General features: G+C 38.2%; 1 protein-coding gene across 1 annotated transcript in view; it reads right to left on the reverse strand.

Annotated features, from left to right (window-relative positions):
* Positions 1-26,772, reverse strand: part of LOC150086853 (dnaJ homolog subfamily C member 2) — a 451,294-nt gene that overhangs the window by 192,825 nt on the left and 231,697 nt on the right. Inside the window, exon 6 of the mRNA XM_090371629.1 lies at positions 26,176-26,256. Within this exon, the coding sequence (XP_090227755.1) occupies positions 26,176-26,256 (81 nt within the window). The remainder of the gene's footprint in view (positions 1-26,175; positions 26,257-26,772) is intronic.

A 26,772-nucleotide genomic window follows, 5' to 3' on the forward strand; every position in this document is an offset into this window, starting at 1 on the left:
CTGTGACATGACACTAGGTGACTGCCTAGTCTCATGTCATATTATTAGACATCCACTGGATCAAAGTCCAGTGGATGTCTAATAACCTTGCAAAAATCATTTTAAATCATTTTAAAAAATGTGTGAATGAACCAAAGTGACAGGTAAAGAGCTAGGAGGCAAGCAAATCAGCTAGTGCAGCATCTTGCTGCTGGCTATGAATGGACCAAATCCAAGTTATAAGCAATACAGAAGTGGGGGAGTGATGCCGAAACCACATAATGTTAAGAAGCTGGGTATACAATACTATTTCATGTTGATTAGCTATTTTTGATTTAAATATTTCTTCTACAGTCAATCGCACTGTAAAAGAAATGTCACATCTAAAAATTTCATATATATTCACACAATAAATATTCCCCACACCCAACAACTTTTATCGCATGCACCTTAGGGTATAAATAATAAAACTAATGGTTGAACTTATGGTAAACTTGCCACAAACTTCCCAATTCGTTTTTAAAATTTACACGTTCTTAATTCTAATCTCACGATATCCATTTCTAAGTAGAATCTGCTATACCCCATTTTCTAATACAATCTAAATTAATAGTTGTCACAACCATTATTCATTCAACCATAATCCCTGCTGCTTTAAATATGGTACTTGTGAAACTCTGTTTTGATATTCCTTGTCAGATATTTTTATTATCATTATCTCTTCCTTCTCCTAATGGGTTTCCACCCATCCCAAGATGGGTACAGGTTCATGGGATGGTTGTTATGTCCAATTACTATTACTGGTCGAGAAACTCTCTGACTATCCTATAAGTGTTCAGGATTGCGGGTTTCTGGAGTTCCATGTAAGTGTTCTCTGTGAGGCCGATTGCTGCTAGGTTCTTATGGAGGCTCTTTGGCACCATGCCAAGGGTTGACATGGTGATTTGGATGATCATTTGTTCCATATGCCATATTTCTTTGACTTCCTGTCTTAGACTTGTGTACTTCTGATCTTTTCCTTGTAGGTTTTCTGGAAATTGCTGGTGTTGGGCACCACTATATCGATCAGGTAGGTAGCCATTTCCTTCTTGTTGATAACGGTTATGTCTTGTCTATTGTGTGGGATCGTCTTGTCCATTATTATGGCATACTTCCAGTATAGATTGTGAGTAGGGGTCTCTAGAACAGCCTGGAGTTCATTCTTGTAATATAGCACACTTAATTTAATCAGCTGGTATTTTTGCACTAGCTTCCGATGTATTATCCTGGCGAATTGGTCATGTCTACTAGACCTTTATAGTGGGCTTCATCATCACTGATAATGAAGCCCACTAGCTTTGAAATGATTGTCTGGGTAGCGGTATCCACTGAAAATAAATAACAGTCTTCTCTACTAGAGAAGCATTATTTATTTTAAGTAGAGCAATACCAGCTATCTTGTTGTGAAGGCACCCACAATAAGAGATAAAATTAAAATGATGTCTTTACACTACATACATAGTTCAAATTTATTGGTAAATATGGTATATCTACACTGATATTATATAGTTAATTACCTAAACCCATAAAAAATTATGCCTTGTGCATTTCGTCTTCTAATATATTATTATTACCTACACCATTTGGCATCTCTCATATTGTGGAAATAGCTTCGCAACTGTGATGGCACGCTGCATTACCAGGGTACCTGCCCACCCATTGGTGATGAAGCCCACTAGCTTCGAAACGATTGTCTGGGTGGTGGTATCCACTGAAAATAAATAACAGTCTTCTCTACTAGAGAAGTGTTATTTATTTGAAGTAGATGAGATACAATTAAAAAGATGCCTTTACACTACATAAATTTTTTTTTTTTTTTTTTTTTTTGTTAGTTGTTGGCACATCGGCTTCTGTGGCCATATTGCACCTCCCAAGGTTTTGCATTTTCTACTCTGATCCAAGCCCGAGGCGGGATTCGAACCCTCGACCTTTGGGTTGCCAGGCAACCACTTTACCCACTCGGCTAGCCCGGTCGGCACTACATACGTAGTTAAAATTTATGGGTAAACTATGGTGTATCTACAGCGATATTATACAGATAATTTACATATTTTACAGCAGGTAGCACATTATTCAAATTCAACCATTTTTTTTTTAAATTTATTGTTTGAGAGAAGTTCCAGCCATACCAATGGCAACACTATTTTATAGTATTTATTTACAGCAGGTAGCACATTATTCAGGAGAGGAGGCACCTTGCAGGTACCTAGTTTCCAGGTGCTGCAATTTGCAGCACTGAAGTCTTTCTTGGTAAGAGTACCCTTTTCTCCCCTCACTAATTTCCTCTCTCCAGACCTGCTCCAGAAGAGATCTACATCTTTCCAAATGAGGCATCCTGACGTGTATGTAGTACTCAAGAGCAGAATAATTACCTTCTTATCTTTGCAGGAAAAATTCCTGTATATCAATAACAAAATCCCACAAGCTCTCATAGCATTTGTCTGCATAGATCAAAGCACTTCATATCTGATTGCAAAATTACCTATGGATTGTTTCATTCTACATTATAAAATTGTGTGGCAGTAGAGAATTAAATCTATTCCACACATACTAACTGTGTGGTACTACAAAGTTGGTATGTTAATCTGTGATTACTGCCACACACATACAACACCTTGCATCTGTCAAAGTTAAGCTTAAATTGGCACTTCAATTCAAAAATCTTTGGCAAAGGATGCAAAGAAAAACAACAAAGACTTCTTTACTTATATAAACTCTAAAAGGAAGGGGATGAATCAGATTGGTCCACTTGATATCAATAGTTTGACTGTAGATGATCATTCTCAGATAGCTGCTGAACTAAATGAGTATTTTGCATCTACATTCACATGAGGAGTTATTCAAGGAGGAGAGGGCCAGATGTTTATCGAACTCCAACAGGAGTTCGGTCCTTGAGGTTATCACAGACATTCTCTCAGATATGCCAGATAAGCTGTACTTGCTACCTGGGAGTCTAAAATGCTGATGGAACTGATATTCGGGTGACACTCAAGTCAAGTGGACCCAATTTCGGCGAAGTCCGGATGGTCTGTGACAGCCAAATCCTCTGCTTGCACCTTCACGATGGTGGGACTTTTAGTAATCCTGGGTATAACCTCCATGCATAAGTACATGGTGGGTGACCACTCAGGTGTGAACCAACGTAAGCAGGGGTCGAGGTGTGGTGCCCACACCACATGGAGGAATGCCACCCCTCTATGTTACCAGGCAGTACTAGGTGGTAGATGACTCTCGTCAACTGGTGAAATACCACCACTTTGCTTATTGGAGGCTTGAAGTGGTGGAATCCATGTTTAGTCTCTAGAGCTAAGTTCCGGTCAACCCTTCCATATCTCTTCCGTCATGCAGTATGATTGATGACTTTTGAGGTTATGATGAACGTAGTGGCGAGATCCAATATTCCTTACATTTCGAGGGTACAGCTCTAAAACGGTGTTCGCAGGCCGGCCGCTAGTTAGTACACCGGAACGAACCTATTGGTAACTCTCTAGGAGGCTTCCGGATCAACTAGTGTATAATCTTGCTACCTCTACTCTGCCAGATAGTGACTGGAGGGAGTCCGAGAGTGTGTATGCGGGGAGCATTGTCGAGACCACGTCATGTCAAGGATCTGGGTATATTCTTACCACGTGTATGCCCTATCCAAAAATTTCATTACTTCATACACCATGTCCCACCCACGTTTTCTTACTATTGAATACACCATGAATTGTCAAACTAATAGAGCAAGCTTGACTGAAAAAATATCTAAATCTCCCAAGCACTTCCTAATTCATTTCACAAATATACGTGGTCTCAATTCTAATCTCAACGATGTCCATTTCCACTTGCAGTCTGCCAAACCCCATTTACTTTTTCTAACAGAATCTCAGTTATTGGTTGATTCAACTACTGCTCATCTCAGATGCCAAAATTATTCGCTGTATGATTCCTTTCGCCTCAAAGGTGGTACTTGTGCATATGTCCATTCTGATATTCCCTGTCACAGACTTGGCAATTTGGAATCTCCTCTCTTTGATCTTCTCTGGCTTAAAATCTCTCTACCTCACTGTGTCAAATTCATCTGTTGTCTCTACCGTTCTCCCAACTCCACTAATCACTTGGACCTCTTTGACTTCCTCTCTTTGCAACTTGACTTTCTCCAGTCCAACATTCCTAACAGTGAGGTAATTTTCCTTGGTGATTTTAATGTTCACAACTCCAGCTGGCTTCCGTTTTCTAGTCACACGGACCCAGCAGGTCGAGATGCTGAGGCTTTTGCAATTACTAATGATCTGGTGATATTCTGGCTTATGTTATCCATTTATGGACTAATTCAATGGAAAGGTTCAGTGAAACACAAGTAGTTGCTCTTGACATCCCAAAGGCTTTTGATCATGTTTGGCATAAAGGTATTCTAAACAAGCTTCCATCTTATGGTTTCCCAACTGTTTTTAGTAATTGGTTATCCAGTTTTCTCTCTGATCGCTCACTGAGGTTGATGGTAGATGGCTCTCTGTCTTCTAACTTCTCCACTAATGCTGGTGTCCTCCAAAGTTCAGTTCTTTCCCCCACTCTTTTCGTCTTGTATATTAATGACCTTCTTCCATTGACTGGAAATCCTATCCATAGTTTTGCCGATGATAGCATATTGCATTCCACTTTCCATTTTGAGAAACCTTGTCCTGCTCAATCAGCTTCAACTTCTCGAAAATCTGCTACCAATTCCTTAAATGCTGATCTTCAGATAATTCTCCAGTGGGACAAAGACAACTTAGTTGATTTCAACTCTTCTAAAACTCAGTCTTGTCTTATATCTCGCAAAAAGGATTCTTCTACTCCTATGCTTATCTTTAGTGACACTCCGATTTCTAGGCAAAATGATATATCTCTTTTGGGGATTACCCTGACTTCTAATCTCTCTTGGCACAAGCACATTACAAATATTGCTTCCTCTGCAACTAAAAAACTTGGTTTTCTCTTTCGCTCTCGGCGTTACTTTTCTTCCAAACAGCTGCTCACTCTGTATAAATCGCAAATCCGCCCTGCCATGGAATATTGTTCCCACATCTGGGGTGGTGCCCCCAAAACCTCTCTCAGGCTTCTTGATTCCATCCAGAAGAGGGCAGTTAGGTTAATTAATGATTCATCTCTAACAGAGCCTGTCCACTCGCTTTCTCACAGATGTACTATTTCTGCTGCATGCCTCTTCTACAGATACTTCCATGGGCACTTCTTCTGAATTGACTTCTATAATTCCCGCTCTTTCTTTCAAAACAGTCCGAACACGTGCTGCCACCAGCCAACATCCATTTACTGTCCAACCCACAGAACCAACTTTTCATCTTCCTCATTTATTCATTCAACTGCCGTTTTCTGGAACAACCTTCCTTCATATGTATTTCCTGAAAATTACAATCTACAGAAGTTCAAGTCCAAAGTCAACAAATATCTTCTTTCGTCTTTTCAACCTCCAACCCAAGCACGGTACTAAGTACTATAGGTTCTAAAACCTCTCGTGTTTGGGGTTCACATAAAAAAAAAAAAATGATTTTGTAATAACTAAGAGCAAAGTGGAGGAGAAATTGTTGTGGATGAGATCTACCCAGTTATGTTAAATGAATCAGCAAAGGAAGTAAGCAAACCCTTAGCCATAATTATGAGAGCATCCGTGGACTTGGGGGGGGGGGGAGTCCCCACGGATTGGAGGTGTGCAAATGCATCTTTAATTCATAAAGAGGGATAAAAGGGTGACACAAGACTGCAGCAATAATTCAGACACAGCATGGGTTTATCAAGGGGAAGTCTTGTCTGGCCAATTTGATTGGATACTATGATGGAGACACAAAGGAACTGGATGCAAAAAATAATTTTGATATCATATATTTGGATTTCAGGAAAGTTTTTGATACTGTTGCACATAGAAGACTACTGTACAAATTGGAGCAGTATGTACTTAAGCATAAGTTGCTACAATGGATAAAAGGATGGTTGAGTGGCAGAAGACAGAGAGTGGTGGTCAATGGGTACTGCTCTACGTGGAGTAATGTCATTAGTGGTGTCCCTCAGGGTTCGATGTTGGGCCGACTGTTGTTTTGTATATTTATCAATGATATTGATGAAGGTATATATCAAGCTTAATGTCAAAGTTTGTAGGAAGTATGCAAAGTAAAGATTGGCAGGGTTGTTAATAACAGTAATGAAAGTATGCTGCTGCAACAGGATCTGGAAAAATTGGGTAGATGGGCTGAGAATGCAAAGTATTGCATACGGGTAACAGTAACCCCACAGAAATGTACCAACTATGTGGTATTACACTCAGGATAGTGGAGAATGAAAGATACCTTGGGGTAATTGTGCAGTCAGGTATGAACTTTTTTCTGAGCAGTGCAGACAGGGTGCCAGAGTAGGTCATGGGGTCTTCTCAATGATATACAGGAATTTTGCGAGCAGGGATAAGGAGGTGATTATCCCCTTGTATAAGAAAACAGTCACGCCACACCTTGAGTACTGCGTACAGGTCTGGAAGCCTCATTTTAGGAAGGATATAGAGTTGCTAGAACGAGTACAGAGAAGGGCAACAAGAGTGGTGAGGGGAACTAAGGGTCCTCTTATCAAGAAAGGCTTAAGTTCTGCAAATTGCAGCTTCTGGAGACTAGGTACCTGTGAGGTGATCTCATTGAGGTGTATAAGGCCTTGAATGGATTGAGCAGGCTAAATGTTGATGGGATTCTTCCTCTTGTTCAGATTACAAATTTGAGGGGGGCATAGATTCAAACTGAGGAAAGATGTGCGGAAGTTTGCCTTTAGCCAGCGGGTGGTTGATCGTTGGAACAAACTCCCATCTGTTGTTGTGGAAGTTGATAGCTTAAATATATTCAAGGCAGAACTGGACAAACATTTGGAATGAATGGATCAGTGAAATAGGAAGGATTTTTTTTTTTTTTTTTTTTTTTGGCTGATGCTATATAAGCTTGCTTTCTTGCATCATGTGCCTCTACTAATGCTAATTTCTAAGCGTATCTGCCTAATTTTTCTAGATCTTTTTGCAGCAGCATACCTTCATTAGTCATTAACCACCCTTCAACCACTGTATCATCAGAAAACGCATATATTAAGCCTGATATACCTTCATCAATATCATTAATAAATACAGAAAACACAATGGGCCCAGCAGCACCGAACCCCAGGGAACTCCACTAATAACATTAGTCCCCAAAGAGCTGTCCCTAATAACTTCAGTCCAGATCTGCACTAATAACCACTCTCTGTATTATTCCACACAACCATCCCTCTATGCAGTAACAAAGAAATTGGAAGCAAAGAATAATTTTGACATCATATAGCTAGATTTCAGAACAGTGTCGAAAGCTTTTTCAAAATCTAAATACACCTAATTCTGTTTTTACACGATAGATACATTCCTGAAAAATACGGGTAAAAAAATTCGTGTAAAAAAAGACATTGTATTTATGGAAGGAAAGAAGATTGGTTTCGGATATAAAAAATCAGTAAAAATAATTAAAAAAAAAAAAAACACATAAAAATATTCGTTTTAAGCTTATTATTTTATTTCAACAAAATACACATGTAATAATATGTAATGAAAATGTATTAAATTAAATTTGTATGCATATGAAATGAAAAATATTCTTTCATGAACAAAAAAAATCTGTTTTACACATAACAAGATTTTATTCATTTTCACTTTCTGATAATAAACGGCGCATACGTTTGTGTACAACTGGAATATCACTGCTATCACCAGAAATGTTGTGGACATCGTCTTCTTCCTCTATTAATGAAATTCTTTCTGTGATCTCTTGAGCAAAATCAGCACGAGTCTCCTCTGGTGCTGTTTCACCGGTTTTACGAACAAATTCAGTTATTAATCGTTGTGTTCGTGTTTTGGTTAGGCCGTTATATAATTCTCTGTAAGAGGCTGTCAACAACTTCAGTTCACGTTGAAACTTCCCAGCGCATTCCTCATTAGGGTCATGTTTGACAAAATGATTACATAATTTTCTGGCCAGTTCCAGACCTTCTTTTATTAAATCTGCATTTAGAACAGGATCATTTTCTTCATTATCACTACTTTCTGTGGGATAAAGAGTCCCAAAGGCAACCTCTAATATTTCATCTTCGCTTAGGGCTTTGTTGGTTAACAATCCATCAATATCTTCAAATGATAGATCATCGAATCCTTCTCCACCAATCTTGTGTGCCATTGTAATGATGTTGGGAAATTCGGTCGTATTAGGGATGATGGGATCTTTGCTTTTTACACATTGTGGCCAAACCGCTTTCCAACACGCATTTAAAGTTGCTGGTTTTAATTCAGTTAATGCTAATCCAACTTGATTGATACAATCCATAATTGTGAATTTCTTCCACACATCAATGACTGTTAGTGTTTCATCATTCAGTTTGTCCAAAACGTGTTGGAATGTTCGTTTTACGTAGTATGTTTTAATTGTCGCAATTATACCTTGGTCTAGCGGTTGTATCAAAGATGTAGTATTAGGTTGCAGAAATAAAATTTGTACGTTTGGGTGGTCCAAGACAGGATGGCCGGGTGCATTGTCAAGAATCAGAAGAACATTAAATTCGAGACCTTTCAAATTCATATAACGTCTGACTTCTGGGACGAAACATTTGTTGAACCATTCTGTAAAGATAGCAGTGGTCACCCAGGCCTTCTTGTTTGCCATCCAGTGAACAGGCAGTTTACTGATCTACACCTTTCATTGAATGTGTGTTTAGGGCTCGATTTACCAGCAGTGGTTTCAACATACGATCTCCTGAAGCGTTGAAGGAAAATAATAAGGTCACACGATCCTTAGCTACCTTAAAACCACCAGCAGTTTCCTGCGATTTGGCTACATATGTTCTGTTCGGCATTCGTTTCCAGAAGAAACCAGTTTCATCTGCATTCCACACTTGATCAGGAGTGTATCCTCCATCTTCAATAATTTTTGCAAGTTCCTGCGGGAATACTTTAGGAGCCAATTCATCTGCAGATGCAGTTTCACCTTTAATTTTTATATTATGAAGAGCATTCCTTTTAAGAAACCCTGTCATCCAACCTGTACTCGCAGAAAATTCATACTTTCTGTTTAACTGAGAGGAAGTGCTTGGCACCGTTTCTTTAATCTGTCTGTAAATTCTTAGTGCTGTCTGCTTGATGGCATTTCCATCTACTGGTACTCTTTTTTTGTGACTGATCTTCTATCCATATTACCAGAGCCTTTTCCATTTTTTCCTTGACAATATCTCTTGTATATGATGATGAATTCACACTTACTTTTGTTCCAGAACATACCGACTTCCTAATTGCAGCTTCATTTTTCTTAATAGTTCTTACGGTAGCTTCAAGTACACCAAAATGCTTTCCTACAGACATAGCCCCTTGTCCAGTTGCAAGACGATCTAAAATTTGAATTTCAATTTCCAAAGAAATCGCTTTCATTTTCATTTTGGTAATAGGCAAATTATTCGACATTCTATAAGGGCTACCGAAAAATATCTCAGTTATAATTAATAAAAAAAAGTATGAAAAATTTGTAAACTTACAATTTATTGACTATCGGCAAAATTAATAAATTTATATTGTATGTGCACAAATTTTACTAAAGATTCTTTCACTTAGAAATAGAGCTTACTACTAAATGTCTTCCAAAGATACAATGCACAAATACTGTAGATGTGCACCAAATTCAATAAAAACATTGATGATTCAGAGATACCTAGATGTACACATTGGTAAACAAAAGCACGCATTTCAAAATGCGCACACTAGCTGTTATCCAATCTATTGGTGCATGTAATATAGAAATGATACTAATATGCCACAAATAAAAAAAATTTTCTTAGAATTTAGGCAAAAAAAAATTCATATAAATCGTGTTAAATCAAAATGACTCGCGTAAAAAGAGAATGAAATATTCATTTTGAATTCGTGTTAAATCAAATTCATGTAAAAAAAGTTTGTGCAAAAACAGAATTAGGTGTATATGATTTTAAAATTATTCTTTGCATCCAGTTCCTTTGCTACTGCATCGTAGCATGCAATCAGATTGGCCAGAAAAGACTGCCTCTTAACAAATGGACAATTTCCATATAACTGTATTCCTGTCAATGGACATGCACTGATAGGAATACAGTCAATGCATGTCCATTGATGGGAATACAGTCAATGGACATGCATTATTCCAAGAATGCTCTCATAATTATGGTTAAAAGTTTGCTTGCCTCTTTTGTTGCATCACTCAATATTATTGAGTAGTTCCAATTCACCCCCAGGTGCCTTTTTTTACATTTAGTTTCAACAATTTCTCTTTCCCTTTCATCTCAGTCATGGCAAAATAATTTAGGTCACCATTCCTAAAAAATTCTTTACACATGAATGTAAATACAAAATATCTATTCAGTTTGTCAACAACTTGAACATGATCATCAACAAGTTATACCACTCATATCTAGTGGACCAACGTGATTCACTTTTCCCCATTAAAGTTAATATAAGCAAAAAAGAGTAAAGTAAACCCCCGCTATTCGCGGGGGTTACGTTCCTGAGAGATGCTGAAATACCGAAAACGCGAATACTGAGTTATGGCTCCCATTGTAATAAAGGGGATCCGTTCCAAAGTATGAAATATATAAGAAAAACTAGTCTAAAATTTTGTCTATGTATGAATTATATATGTACCTTCATAATATGACTATGTACATAGTGAAATGTAAGCATATGGCATCGAAATGAAAATAAGAAACAATTTAATATTAAATATAATATTTATTAGAAATTTCAAAAAAAAAAATCTTTCAAACCAGTGCCATTGCTAGCTAAAAAACTTATCCCGCTAGTGCTATCACCAGTTTCACTAAAGTGTTGATAAAGGAGTTTTGCCTTTTCACGAATGATGAGTGAACTTAACGGAATTTTATTTTGAGTTCGGTCTTCTATCCACAGATTTAAAGCCTTTTCCATTTTTTCTAATTTAACATCACGAGTTACAGAGCAAATTTTTGAAGCAATTAGCGCGTTTTCACGGACACTACGCGCGGATTTTTTTCTTCCGATTTTTTGATTGATCGTACCGTTGACTCATTGATTTTATCATGTTTTGCCACCGAGGAGACACTTTCACCATTAGAAATTATGTCTAATAACTCAATTTTATTCTCCAGTGTCATCACCTTCTTTGATAATTTCACATTCACATTTCCCTTGTTATTCGTAGCCATATTTTTGTACGGGTTAGAAAGAACTTGTCCACAATAAAGTCACTTTCTTCTGTTAACACACTCGAAAAAGTCTCTTTTACACTGCAAAACGGTAGATTTATCACTTTTGTAAGCATATCAATTTATAAATTGATAAATTTATTCAATTTATAAGCATATAAATTAAAAGCAAACAAAACCTTCCATGACAAGCGCATAACACATACTGAACAAGGATTAGCGAGAAACATCCATGCTCGCGATTTTGTCATCCCTCTCCCCCCACCCACTGAGCACTGTTTTGACCGGGAAAGATAATTTTAGCCACGCCCATGTTTTTTTATGGCGGAAAATGTTCACGGTGCTTTAAAATTCACATTTTTTTAGGTTTCATTTTATATTAAATCAGCGACCGCGAATACGCGAAACCGCGAATAGCGGGGATTTACTGTATTTGCTACATTTCTTTGCATTCTTTGTTAGAGACTTCTTGTAATCTGCTTAACTTGCCTAACCATTTTTGTGACTTGATTGCAGACTAGTTTATACTAATTGAAGGTTTTGGTATCCTCACAATAGTGAGTGACCAATCCACAAGTTCCTGTCAATATCTATAAAGTTAATCCTCCATTGCAAGTCATTCTGATTTTATCACCCCCCCCAACTCTATTTGCCTATACAGTCATTCATTACACTAATCACAGTCATTTGGCCTGTAACGCACTCCTACTCTCATTTTTGTTATCCCAGTGATTATGTCAGACCAAACATTGCACTGGCCACCCAAACGTCCATCTGTTGTAGAAGTTGACAGCTTAAATAAATTCAAGGCAGAACTAGACACACATTTGGTGCAAATGGACGGACGAAATGGGAGGGGGTTTTTTTTTTTTGGCTAATGCTCTAAGCTTGCTTTGTTGCATCATATGCCACTACTAATGCTAATGCTTAGTATGTATGTACTTCTGAGCTAAGAGCATAACTCTCTCCCTCAAGTGGTGTACATATTGTATTCCTTATATTCAAATTCTGCATCCCACATATCTTAGAGACATGTCTTCAATATCCCTAAAATGTCTGCATTTGATGATTTAACCAGTACTTCAAATTAATTTACTATGTTCATAGCACTGGTGTGTACACTCAAGTATATGATATGTAGCAATAAAGTTCTCAGACCAGTACAATAAAAAGAACACAAGGAGAAGGAGCTCAAAAATGATTTAATTTTTATTCAAAATAATCACCATGCGATCAAATGCACTCATTCCGCCATTCTAAAAGTTTCTGAAAAGAGTTGGCAAAGGCATCCAAACAGATAATATTCATCTTAACAGATATGTTTTTCTTTCTGTTATGTTTTGAGGGCAGTTTTTACCAGGGGAAAGAGGAAAAAGTCTCTGCTGGTGCTAAATCAAGAGAATGGTTGATTTGTACAATGCCATGTTTAATCAGAAATATCTTCACAACAAATGCATAATGGGCAGGGGCATTGTCATGCAACAAGAACCAGATCTTTCCTCTCAAAATTGCAGCCCCACCCAAGAAATGCAATTCAGTAGTTGTTGGAGCACCTATATATATAGAATGTAGCATCGATTCTTTCCCTTCAGGTACAAATTCCTTGTGAATCACACCATTTTTCAAAAAACATGATTAGCATCATTTTGATCCTGGACTTCTGTAAATGAAACTTTTGGGGAATGGTGATGATTTTGAAGTCCACTACATGCTCTGACACTTTGGGGTCATACTGAAACACCCAACACTCATCACCAGTGACAATACAATCCAGAAAATTAGGACTGTCCTGACAAGTCTTCACATGACAGTACTCTTTCATTCCTTCTGCTCATCAGCGAGGTTGTGTAGCACAAATTTTGCCGGGACATTCCTTTTTCCTTTTCCCTAAATCTTTGTGTAGAATTTGATGAATTATCTCCTTATCCATATCCAAATCATCAGTCATCATTCTGAGGGTCAAACAAAGATCTCTTGCCACAATTTCCCAAACTTTTGAATCTCTCTCTCTCTATCTCTCTATCTCTCTCTCTCTCTCTCTCTCTCTCTCTCCTCATTTTGAGATGTTGAAGAACATCCACTTCTTGAGTAATCACGAACATCCTCATATCTGTTTCTAAACTGCTCATACCATTCACACATACTGGCACAACTTAAGATTTCATCTTCATAAACAGTTTTCAACATTTCACATGATTCTGTTACAGATTTTCCCCATTTAAGACAAAATTGGATATTTGTTTGTTATTCCATTGCACATTGCAAAATCACAACATGGAATGTTAATGCTGCTAATGGAACTGGTTATTACTTGCACTGGTTGTTACCTGTCAGCCTACTGGACAATCTCTGTACTACAATCTGTTAGAGGAAGTTTGAACTACAAGCCATCATTCCATTTATTTTCAAATTCCTCGAAGATGACTGCAAAATTCCAGGAACTTTATTGCCACTCTTAGTAATCCTAACGTAGCCCATGAAGACCTACAGCAAGCCTTTAAATCCTCAACAGCCTGCTTTCAGGTTGCTGCCTATTCCAACAGAAGCAAGAGTCACTTACACCTCTGCTTGCAGCTACTTTTAATCTACTTGTGTGCATATCCTCCCAAGCTCTGACCCACCTAACACTGCTTCAATATCATCACAAATATTCTTGCACCCCTTCTAATTAAGGGGTGCAAGGATTCACTGTAGGATTCCTTTCGCTTCAATGATGGTACTTGTACATATGACTGCTCTGATATTCCCCTGTTAGAGACTCAGTAATTTGGATTCTGTTCTTTACAATCTTCTTTGTTTTAAAATCGCTCTACCCTATTCTGTCAAATTCATTTGTTGCCTGTATCGTTCTCCACCTCCGCCAATCACTTGGAACTTTATCTTTTTTTATTATTATTATTATTTCCTCTGTTTGAAAATTGACTTTCTCCAGTCCAACTTTCCTAACATCTCCAGCTGGCTTCCATTTTCTACGGTCACATGGACCCAGCTGGTCGAGATCGCGAGGCTTCTGCAATTACTAATGATTGAACACAGACAGTTCAATCACCTACCAGAATACCAGACAATACTAAACACACAGTCAACACTTTAAACCTTTTTCTCACAAACAACACTTCTAAATACATGAACGAGGTGAGTGATCCTCTAGGTACGGCAGATCACAACTTAGTGATGGTCACTTCTCCAATGGAGCCTTTCCCTCCTGGCCATTCTCAACTTCATGTTGTTTGGCAATACAATAATGCAAAATGGGATGATCTGCATGAATTTTTTTTTCTTCTTTTCACTGGATAGATTACTGTTTTAAATGATCTTATGTCAATGTTTTCTCGGATTGCGTCAGTGAAATTATTCTTGTAGGCATGAAATTCTTTATTCCATATTACACCTTAAAATCTTGTCCTTTATCCAAACCTTGTTTTTCCAACAAATGGGCTAATGCTATTAAAGATAAGAATTTTGCATATTGCAACTGATTGCATCCAAATCTCTAAGTTCATTTTCTGCCTACACCAAAGCTTGAAACTATTTTAAAGCAGTTATTATTCAGTCAAAACTAGATTTTGAACAGACTAAGAGCAGAAAACTTGCTTCCTGTTCAAATGGTATTCAAGCATTCTGATCCCATGCCAAAGCTATTTGCTGCAACTTTTGCCCACCTCTGTCAAAACTGGGTGGTTCTATTGCCACCTCAACTAAAGATAAAGCTGACTACTAGCATCCTACTTTTCTTCTAACTCGTTTATTGATGATCTTGGTAAACCAGCTCCTACAATTCACAGTACACTCCATTCAAAGCTTCTGTCAAAAGGATGTCAGAAGAATTTTGAACAATCTTGGCATCAAGATAGTTCAAACACAAGATGCTGATGGTATTTCTCCACTTGTTCTGAAAAGTGTGCTCTGAGCTTATGCCTATTCTGTATAACTTTTTACACTTTCATATTCCATTGGTGTATTTCCTTCTGATTGGAAAGATGCTCATAGCGAACCAACTCCTAAAAAGGATGACAACTCCCTCCCACCCAATTATCATTCCATTGCACTTACTTTGCTTCTTTCTAAAGTAATGGAAAAATCTATTAACTGCCAACTCCTTAACTATCTAGAAACCTTCTATTTGATCAATGATTGCCAGTATAGATTCATTTCATCAGTGTCAATCCATGGTGATATAGAGGCTTATGTTACTCATCTATGGACAAATTCAATTGAAAAGTTTGGTCAAACTCAAGCAGTTGCTCTTGACATTTCAAAAGCTTTTGATTGTGTTTGGCATAAAGGTCTTCAAAATAAGCTTCTATCTTATAGTTTGCCAATTGTTTTCTGTAACTGGGCATCCAGTTTTCTCTCTAACCACTCACTGTAGGCTCTCTGTTTTCTAACTTCTTCACTAATGCAGGTGTTCCTCAAGGTTCAGTTCTTTCTCCCACTATTTTATACTTGTATATTAATGGCTGTCTTCCATTAACTGGAAATCCTATCCATAGTTTTGCACTAATGATAGCACATTGCATTCCACTCCAGTTTGAGAAAACATGCTCTGCACAAATAGCTTTAACATCTCAAATATCCACTATCAATGCTCTAAATGCTGATCTCCAGGTAATTCTCCAGTGGGAAAAAGATAACTTAGTTGATTTCAATCCTTCTAAAACTCAGTCTTGTCTTATATCTCGCAAAAAGGATTCTTCTGCTCCTATGCTTATCTTTGGTGACACTCCAATTTCTAGACAAGTTGATATATCTCTTTTGGGGACTACTCTGACTTCTAATCTCTCTTGGCACAAGCACATTACAAATATTGGTTCCTCTGTATCTAAAAAAACTTGGTTTTCTCTTTCGCTCTCGGCATTACTTTTCTTCCAAACAGCTGTTCACTCTGTACAAATCGCAAATCCGCCCTACCATGGAATATTTTTCTCACATCTGGGGTGGTGCCCCAAACCTCTCTCAGGCTTCTAGATTCCATTCAAAAGAGCGGAGAGAAAAAAATGTCTCTCCACTCTCTGTCTCATAAGCATTCTCTTTCGGCTGCATTCCTTTTGTATAGGTGCTTCCACGGGCACTGCTCTGAATTGGCTTCTATAATTCCCTCAATATCTCTTCTAAATCAGTCCGAACATTTGCCAGAACTAGTTAGCATCCTTCTCCTGTCAAACTTCAAATTCACAGAACCAACTTTTCTTCCTCATTTATTCTTTCAACTTCTTTTTTCTGGAATCTTCCTTCTTACATACTTCCGGAAAATTACAATCTACAGAACTGAAGTCTAATTTCAACTTCTCAATGCTCAACCTATGCATGGTACTAAGTACTATAGGTTCCAGTAACTCTCATGCTTAGGGTTTTCATTAAAATAAATAAAATATATTTCCTCTTTTCCTGATTACTAATTTATATTAGAAATAGTTACTAATAATAAGTACTTCTTATAGGACCAGGTGTTTTCTGCCACGGAAGGTGCAGTTGGGTTGTGAGTGCAATCAGCACATGGTGTTGGCTGCTTAGTGCTTGATGGGTTCCACTTTGCAAATCCATGGGGGAACATCAGCCATGTTCCTCAAGGCTCATGTAAGCCCACCAGAACACTGAACTAGCAATTCATCTACTCACACTCTCTGCAATGAAAGCAAATAAAGACATAACATTTTAGCATATTACATCCCACTACAGATAACTTTGCAAAAAAGGCAGTCAGTAGCAAACATTATGCAGCTCTGCTTTGCAAGACAACTCCAATCAACAGTTCTCTCCCAAACCAAAGCATTCCTGCTGCTTTGAACTTTTCACTTTGTTGTTATTATTTGAGGAATGCTTTTTGTCTAAATTTTGTTTAAAATTAGTGCACAAATTTACAAAAAGTGTATAATAAATCTACACTATTCTCAAATTTTGTGCAGTATGTACTACATTTATATTTCTAACTAAATTCTAAATGAGAAGCATTCAGAGAAGCAATCGTATAACCTACTAGGCTTTTTTATACAAATTACTAGTCAAGGATTATACCCAAATAGATGGCAGATGAAATGATGCCTTGCAGTGACAAAGAGAGAAAAATACATGGGATGCATATAAATTACCAGGTGATACAGAAACTTACAATACAAGCATCCTTCCAGGCTGCAATTAAGCCAAAAAGGAGACTGAGCAAATTAAAACAGATTCTGAGAAATCTCTGGCAAGGAATGCAAAGAAAAGCGGAAATTTATTTATGAAAACAGTCGAAGAAAGGGGATTAGCATTAGCAGAGGCATATGATGCAAAAACGCAAGCTTATGCAGCATTGGTGGGGGGGGGAGGACCCTCCCATTTTACTCCTCCATTCGTTCCAAATGCCTGTCCATCTCAGCCTTAAATTTATTTAGGCTATCAACTTCCACAACAACAGATGAAAGTCTGTTACACCAATCAACCACCCGCTGGCTAAAAGCAAATTTCCTCACATCTGTTCTACAACTGTCTTTCCTCAATTTGAATCTGTGCCCCTCAGGTTCTTAATCTGAGCAAGAGGAAGAATCCCATCAGCCAGCTTGCTCAACACATTCAAGGCCTTACACACCTCAATCAGATTACCTTGCAGGTGCCTACTCTCCAGGTGCCACAATTTGCAGAACTTAAGCCTTTCTTGATAAGAGCACTCCTCTGTTCCCCTCACCAACCTTGTTGCCTTTCTTTGTACTCATTCTGGCAACTCTAAATCCTTCCTAAAATGAGGCTTCCAGACCTGTACACAGTACTCTAGATGTGGCCTGACCATTGCCTTGTATAATGGGATAATAATCTCACTGTCCCTGCTAGCAAAATTCCTATATATCATTGACAAGACTCCATTACCTGCCCTGGCAGCCCCTCTGCACTGCTCAGCAAACTTCATATTTGACTGCACAATCACCCTCTGTTCTTTTTCACTTTCCACTTCCCTGAGTGTAGTACCACACAGTTGGTACGTTTCTCTTCAGTTATTGCTACCCATATGCAGTACTTTGCATTTGTCAATGTTAAACTTCAGTTGCCACTTTTCAGCCCATTTGTCCAACTTATCTAGATCCAGTTGGAGTAGCATACTGTCGTTAACAACCCTGCCAACCGTTGTATTATCTGCAAACTTGAACATTAAACCTAATATACTTTCATCAATAGCATTGATAAATATATTTTCATCAATAGCAATAACTAATATACTTTCATCAATAGCATTGATAAATATATTTTCATCAATAGCAATAACTAATATACTTTCATCAATAGCATTGATAAATATACAAAACAACAATGGGCCCAACACTGAACCCTGGGGAACTCCACTAATAACATTTTTCCACGAAGAACAGTGTCCATTGATTACCACTCTCTGTCGTCTCTCACTCAACCATTCCTTTATCCATTGTAGGAACTTACCCTTAATGCCATACCTCTTCACTCTGTACAGCAGTCTTCCATGTGCAACAGTATCAAAAGCTTTCCTGAAATCCAAGTATATGATATCAAAATTATTTTTAGCATTCAGTTCCTTTGTGACCACCTCATAATATCCAAAACTGGTCAGACAGAACTTCCCTTTAACAAACCCATGCTGTGTCTTGACTATTACTGCAGTTTTGTCTAGATGATCCTGCAATGCTTCTTTAACCAGTGATTGATTCCGTTATTTTCCCGGAACACAAGTTAAACTAACAGGTCTATAGTTACCAGTGTCACCTTTTTAACCCCCTTCGTGAATTGGTGATACATTTGCACACCTCCAGTCCGTGAGGACCTCCTCTGAGTCCAAGGAAGCTCTCATAATTATGGCTAAAGATTTGCTTACTTCCTTTGCTGCCTCCTTTAATATAACGGGATAGATCCCGTCCACCCCAGGAGCCTTTTTTATGTTTAAGTTCAACAACTTCTCATCCACTTAGCTCTCTGTTAGAGTTTGATAAACTTCTGGCACACCCTTCATTGAATAATCCCTCATGTGTGAATGTAGATGCAAAATACTTAATCAGTTTATCAGCTACCTGAGCATGATCATCAACAGCCAACCCATCTATGTTAAATGTTAAGTGGTCCAATTTGATTCTTACCTTTCCTTCTAGAGTTTACATAAGTAATGAACTCTTTGCTGTTTATTCTTTGCATCCTTTGCCAAGGATTTCTCGTAATCTGCCTTCACCAGCCTAACCTCCTTTGTGACTTGATCACAGACTAGTTTTTATCTGCCATTGGTTTCTGTGTCACCTGATACTTTATATGCATCCCATACATTTTTTTTCTCTGCCACGATCCTCATCAATTCATCTGACATCCATTTAGGCCTAAACCTTGAAGAGTATTTCTTAGTTGGAATGAAAAGACTAGTAGCCTCCAAAATGAAGTCCCTGAAGGCTTCCCATTTAGAATTCAACGTTGGTAACATCATCAGTTGATCGCACTGTACCCCATTATAAGACATTCTGATTTACTGGTCCACTCTATTTCTCTGCAAAATTGCTCATTATACTTATCAGATTCATTAGCCTGATAACACACACCTACTCTCATTTTTCCCAGTGCTTATGTCACACCAGACTCAACATTGCGTTGTCCACCAACATGAATTGGATGCACTTCCTTAGATTTTATGTGTTTCTTAACTAACAGCGTAACCCCCTCCTCCCTTCCTGTCTATCTTTTCTGTACACATTGTACTCCCCAAATTTCATTTCTGCACTGCTTATGTCTGTGTGACACCATGTGTCTGATATCCCAACAATATCTGCCTTTGATGTCTTGATGTTGTTATATCTGCATATAACAACATCTGCCAATGGCTATTTGTATGTACAGTGATGTACAGCAAGGCTTACTGAGCAATGACAGAATTGATTGGTCTGACAAGATATCCTTCACTTCTTTTTCAGAAAATGGATTTGTGCATATGTAGTAACAGATAATCAAGGATGTCAACAACAGTCAAGGATTAGAATAAGTTCTGTAAGGTATAGGTGTTTACCTAAGAGGATCTGGCTCCTATAACTCAATAGAAAGTCATCTTACTGATACAAACTACACTGCCATCTCATACCGTAACATTTGCATCTTTCAAGGTAATAATGCCACACTTTACATTGCTTATGCCATCAAGAAATGGTTTAAAGATCACAAGGAAAAAGTTACTCCTCTGCCATGGCCTCTCAATCACCTGACACCAATTCTGCAAAACATTTATGAGAATTTCTAGAGCAGTACTTACGACAAAATCCATCACGCAACACAGCAGCAGCCCCCAAGGCAGAATGCGCTGGTCCCAAAGCAACTAGTAGTTGTTGGTGACTCTATTGTCAGGGAAACGGGAAACATGCTTTGTAAAAAGGATAGGTGGAACAGGACCAGGGTATGTCTGCCAGGGGCAAAGGTTGATGACGTTGTAGAGCGGATATCGTCTTTTAAGGGCACAAAAGGTGGTATAGTTGTACACGTTGGCACTAATGATATTAAGAGTAGGAGACCAGCAGAATTACTTAACAAGTACAGGTCACTGTTGAACAAAAACCAGTAATTAGGGTTGAATTTGAAAGTGTCCGCAATTATACCCAGACACAATAGAAGGGAGTATATGATGAGAGCCTTGTCGATCAATTCGCCCCTGGAAAGATTGTGCAAGGCTCAAGGGATAGAATTTTTTTCAGCCTGGTCTGTACTTGTTAACAGGAGAGACTGCTTCTACAGGGATGGGATACACTTAAATAGAAAGAGTGCAAGAATGTTTGCTGATGCTATCGAGGCAGTGTTAGGTGGGTCGGAAAACTGCTAGATTGGGGGGATACAAGGACTAATAGATTAACAGTAGCTACTGGCAGAGGTGAAAGTGATTGTTGCACTGCTTCTATTGGAATGAGCCGCAGCCTGAAAAATAAGATGCAGGATATTTCAGAGACTGCTGGGAATCATTGGGGTACAAGTAAACACATGGGTTGTGTTAGGGTAGCTAAGAAAAAGAACAGGTGCATGTATACTTGCGTGTACACCAATGCTAGGAGTTTAGTAAATAAATTTGATGAATTTGAGGTATTGCTCAAAACATCAAAGGCAAATATTGTGGGGATTTCAGAGACGTGGTATCACACAGATATAAGGAATGCAGAACTGGAATTTGGGGAGTACAATGTCTACAGAAAGGATAGACAGCATAGGAAGGGAGGAGGGTTATGCTATTAGTTAAGAAATACATAAAATCCAAGAAAATGAAGCCACTTGACATTGCTGGACAGTGCAGTGTCGAGTCAGTTTGGTGTGACACAGGCATTGGGAGATCAAAATTGAGAGTAGGAGTTGTTTTTGTTGTTTGTTTGTTTGTTATTTAGGAGCATTAGCAACTAAGGCCATATTGCTCCGGGATATGTGGTGGTCATTCCCTGACCTTTCCGCATCCACTGTATTTGGTGGTGACGGGCTCGAACCCCGGTCTAATCAAGAAGCGTGTGCTACGCACTGCTGCTCCTTCCCACCTGGCTACGGAGGCGCCTGAGAGAGAGTAGGAGTATGCTATAGGCCTAATGACTCTGATGAGTATAATAAGACACTGTACAGGGAAATAGAGTGGGCCAGTAAATCAGAAAGTCTTATAATGGGGGATTTTAATTTCCCAGATACTGACTGGAATTTGGGGGCTGGTCACTCGCACACTAGCAAGGCTTTTGTGGATTTATTGGATGATTGTTTTCTACATCAGCATGTTCGGGAGGCAACTAGAGGGAGTAATACTCTTGATTTGATTATCAGTAGTGATTCTTCATGCATTAAGAATCTGCAGGTAAATGAACCACTAGGTGGCAGTGATCACAGTGTGCTGAAGTGGGATTTACTCAAAGAGGTAACTACGATTAGGGGTAAAGGGAAGGGTTATTGCTTTCATAAAGGCAAGTACGATGGACTGAGACAGTATTTAAATTCTATACAGTGGGACCAACTGATGATGTTACCAACAGCAAATTCAAAATGAGAAGCATTAAAGAACTTATCTTGGAAGCTATTAGGCTTTACATACCAACTAAGAAATATTGTTCAAGGTTTAGGCCTAAGTGGATGTCAGATGAACTAATGAGACATATGGCAAAGAATAAAAATGCATGGGATACATACAAATTAACACGTGACACACAAGCCTATGATAGATACAAGTTGATCTGTAACCAAGTTACAAAGGAGGTTAGGCAGGCGAAGGCAGATTACGAGAAATCTTTGGCAAGGGATGCAAAGAAAAACAGCAAAGAGTTCTTTACTTATGTAAACTCTAGAAGGAAGGGAATGAATCAGATTGGTCCACTTGATATTGACGGGTCAACTGTTGATGATCCTGCTCAGGTAGCTAACAAACTGAATGAATATTTTGCATCGACATTCACACATGAGGAGTTATTCAGCAAGGGGAATGCCAGAGGTGTATTCAACTCTGGCAGTAAGCTAGAGAATCTTGTAATAACTGAGAGTAAAGTGGAGGAGAAATTGTTGAAGATAAATACAAGGAAGGCACCCGAGGTGGATGGGATCTATCCAGTTATATTAAAGGAGGCAGCAAAGGAAGTAAGCAAACCCTTAGCCATAATTATGAGAGCTTCCTTGGACTCAGGGGAAGTACCCATGGACTGGAGATGTGCAAATGTGACCCCAATTCACAAAGGAGGATCAAAGGGCGACACAAGTAATTATAGACCTGTTAGTTTAACTTCTGTTCCCCGAAAATTAATGGAGGCACTGGTTAAAGAAGCACTGCAGGATCATTTAGACAAGACTTCAGTTATAGCTCAGACACAGCATGGTTTTGTTAAGGGGAAGTCTTGCCTGACCAATTTGATTGGATACTATGATGCAGTCACAAAAGAATGGATGCAGGGAATAACTTTGATATTATATACTTGGATCTTAGAAAGGCTTTTTATACTGTTGCACATGGAAGACTGCTGCACAAATTGGAGCAGTGTGGCATTGGAGGCAAATTGCTGCTATGGATAAAGGGGTGGTTGAGGGGGAGAAGACAGAGAGTGGTAATCAATGGACACTGCTCATCGTGGACTAATGTTATTAGTGGAGTCCCTCAGGGTTCAGTATTGGGTCCATTATTGTATTCTGTATTTATAAATGATATTGATGATGGTATATCAAGCTTAATGTCCAAGTTTGCAGACGATACGAAGGTTGGCAGGGTTGTCAAGAACACTACTGACACTATGCTGCTGCAACAGGATCTGGAAAGGTTGAGCAGATGGGCTGAGAGGTGAGATGTAGAGATGCTGAAACGAATACAGAGAAGGCCAACAAGATTAGTGAATGGAACAAAGGGGTGCTCTTACGAAGAAAGGCTTAAGTTTTGCTAATTACAGTGTCTGGGGACTAGGCACCAGCGAGGTGATCTGATAGAGGTGTATAAAGCCTTGAATGGTTTGAGCATGCTCAATGCTGATGGGATTCTTCCTCTTGCTCAGAATAATCACCTGAGAGGGCATAAATTCAAATTGAGAAAAGACAGATGTAGGATAGACGGGAGGAAATTTGCCTTTAGCCAGCGGGTGGTTGGTTGGTGGAATAGACTTCCATCCCTTGTCGTTGATAGCCTAAATAAGTTTAAGGCTCAGCTGGACAGGTATTTCGAACGATCAGAGGGGTGATGTGGAAGTGGTTATGTTTTATTTATTTATTTACTATTATTATTTTTTTTTTTTTGGCTGATGTTGCATAAGCTTGCTTTCTTGCATCAAATGCTAAAAGTTTTTACTGAAACCAACTTGTGTGAACTGGAAACTTTTATGTTATATTGTAAACTGGAAATGAACCATATAACTGAAACGGTTCCAGAGACTTGTGGATTCTGTGCCATCATTATCAGCACCATCCAATGGCCCAACACCATACTGACTGACTTTTGATGGGTATTTCCATTATTTTGTCAACAACTTGTAGCAGTTATTGGTATCTGTGTTCTAAAGTCCTCTTCAATCAAGGCTATAGTTAGTCAATCTCATGTAGAGGGATTAGGGTTTTTCCTCCAAGAGTTAATTTGGGTTTTCAGCCAGCACAGCACAACACCCATATTGCCCGTGAAAACACACTTTGCACAAACGTAATACACAATTCAGTTCAGGCTGCTGTTAGTTGGCTGAATTCCTCCACTCCACTCATTAATATCATATGATATCATATCAAATTTCATATAAAATGAGTAACAGGTGGAAAAATCATTATACTATCAAGAAAGACTAGGTTTAGTTTAAAAATTCTAAACTGCAAGTTCACTGAGTAGTTAATAAAAAATGTTATTTTTTTTACAATATACAGTACAGGCATACCTCGGTTAATGTTACCTCTGATAACGAAGCTTCGATATAACGAAATCTGCAATTTCAAGCCCCATTTAACATAAAAAAAAAATATTCCAGTTTAATCACCTGAAATCTAAACAAACTGACGAAATTACGGAAACCTTTTGGGCTTCTCGTGGTTGGTTCGAGAAATTTAAAAAACGGGCCAGGGTTCATAGTGTAAAATTAACAGGAGAAGCCGCAAATAAGTTTTCAGAAAAACTAAAGGAAATAATTGAACGTGAAAATTTTCCACCAAATTTGGCGTTCAGTGTTGACGAAAGCGGTATGTTCTGGAAACGGCTACCAACAAATCATTTCTATTGAAGAAAAACCAGCTTCTGGGTTCAAAGCAGCCAAAAACCGTTTAATGTTACTCTTTCAATTGAATGCCTCTGGCTATTATAAATTAAAATTGTTATTAGTTTACCATTCAGAAAATCCGAGGGGGTTAAAAGGTAACATAAAAATGAATTTACCTGTAATATGGAAAGCAAATAGAAAAGCGTGGGTTACCAAGGAGTTATTTACTGATTGGTTTGTTAACCACTTTTGTCCTGAAGTAAAACGGTATTGTCAAAAAAACAACTTTGAAGAAAAAGCTCTTTTGTTGTTAGACAATGCTCTGAGACATCCTATTGATCTTAACACGTTGGACATATGCATTCCTGTCAAAGTTGTGTTTCTTCCAGGAAACACAACTTCTTTGATTCAACCATTGGATCAGGGAGTGATAGCATCATTTAAAGCTTATTATCTGCGTCGAACATTAAGCAATTTAACTGAACTAGAGGATAAAAAGGAAATGACAGTTAAAACTTTTTGGAAAAACTACACCATTAAAAAGGCAATTGAAAACATTGATAGTTCTTGGAAAGAAGTCACTAAGAAATGCTTAAATGGAGTTTGGCGCAAAATATGGCCAGAAGTTGTACTAGAAGAAGAAAATAGCATCCAAGAAATTAGAAATGAAGTTATCCAGATGGCTCAATCAATAGGTTTCGAAAATGTCAATGAAGAGGATGTTAGAAATTTATTGAATGCAGAAGATGATGGTTTTTCAGTGGAAGATTTAGGAAACCTTGTTAGCAACGAAGACAAAGATAATGAAGACGAAGTTAAAGAAGTTCCTGCCGAAAAAGTGTTAACAAACAAAGATTTAAAAAGCTGCTTAAATGACATCGAAAACATTTAAATTTTTTTAGTGAAAATGATCCTGATTTAGGAAGAAGTTTTATTGTTAAGCGATCAGTGTTAAATGCAATAACTCCGTATAGACAATTGTTAAATGAAAGAGAAAAAAAGCATAAGCAATCAACTTTAGACTCATATTTTAAAATGTGATTTCACTTTGTATGTAAGTTGAATGTTTATTTAATAAAACTTTTCTTTGTTCGAAAAAAAAGCTTTTCATTTTCTTTACGTAGGAACATATCCCTATTCTGGCCATAGTATTTTTACCTCTGAAAACGAAGTTTCGCTTAACGAAGTAATTTCGTGGGACGCATCCTATTCGTTATTCGAGGTATGCCTGTATAGTGTTATCTTTCACACTTTGTTTACACATTTTACATATAATGTTTGGTTTCTTAAGTATAACACTTACCAAAATTCATAGAACTTGTCAACTTCTTCCAAGGTTGAATTTTCATCCCCTAGTTCTGGAACTTGGTGTTTGAGAGACCACCTAAAAATGACAAAACACGAGTGAACATTCTATTAACGTGAATTTTGTGAACAGCTACTTCAATACAGTGGGGGGGGGAGAGAGAGAGGGAGGGAGGGGGAGGAGAGAGAGAGAGAGAGAGAGAGAGAGAGAGAGAGAGAGAGAGAGAGAGAGAGAGAGATTATCCGTTTAGTCATAGCCTACTTTAGGAGATTTTTTTGGGCGAGCTGCCTCCATGCTATCCGGTCTTCAACAGCTTTCTTCAAGACCTTCATGCTAATGCCAGTGTCACTCCTTGTTGATGTCGAGCCAGTGTTCTTTGCCGACCTCTTCTCCTTGTTCCACTGACCTTTTAGCATTATCAATTTTTCCAATCGGATCGCATTATGTAACTGAAATAGGTCAATCATAGCTTGGTAATCTTGGCTTCCAGTGATGTTTTCTGGCTTGATGCAATCAAAAACCTCTCTGTTCGTAACTTTTGCTGTCTACATACTGTAGACAGCAAAAGTTACGAACAGAGAGGTTTGCATACCA

The sequence above is a fragment of the Mastigoproctus giganteus genome, chromosome 4 (assembly GCF_048544385.1).
Source record: "Mastigoproctus giganteus isolate SK-2022 chromosome 4, ASM4854438v1, whole genome shotgun sequence".
Lineage (NCBI taxonomy): Eukaryota > Metazoa > Arthropoda > Arachnida > Uropygi > Thelyphonidae > Mastigoproctus > Mastigoproctus giganteus.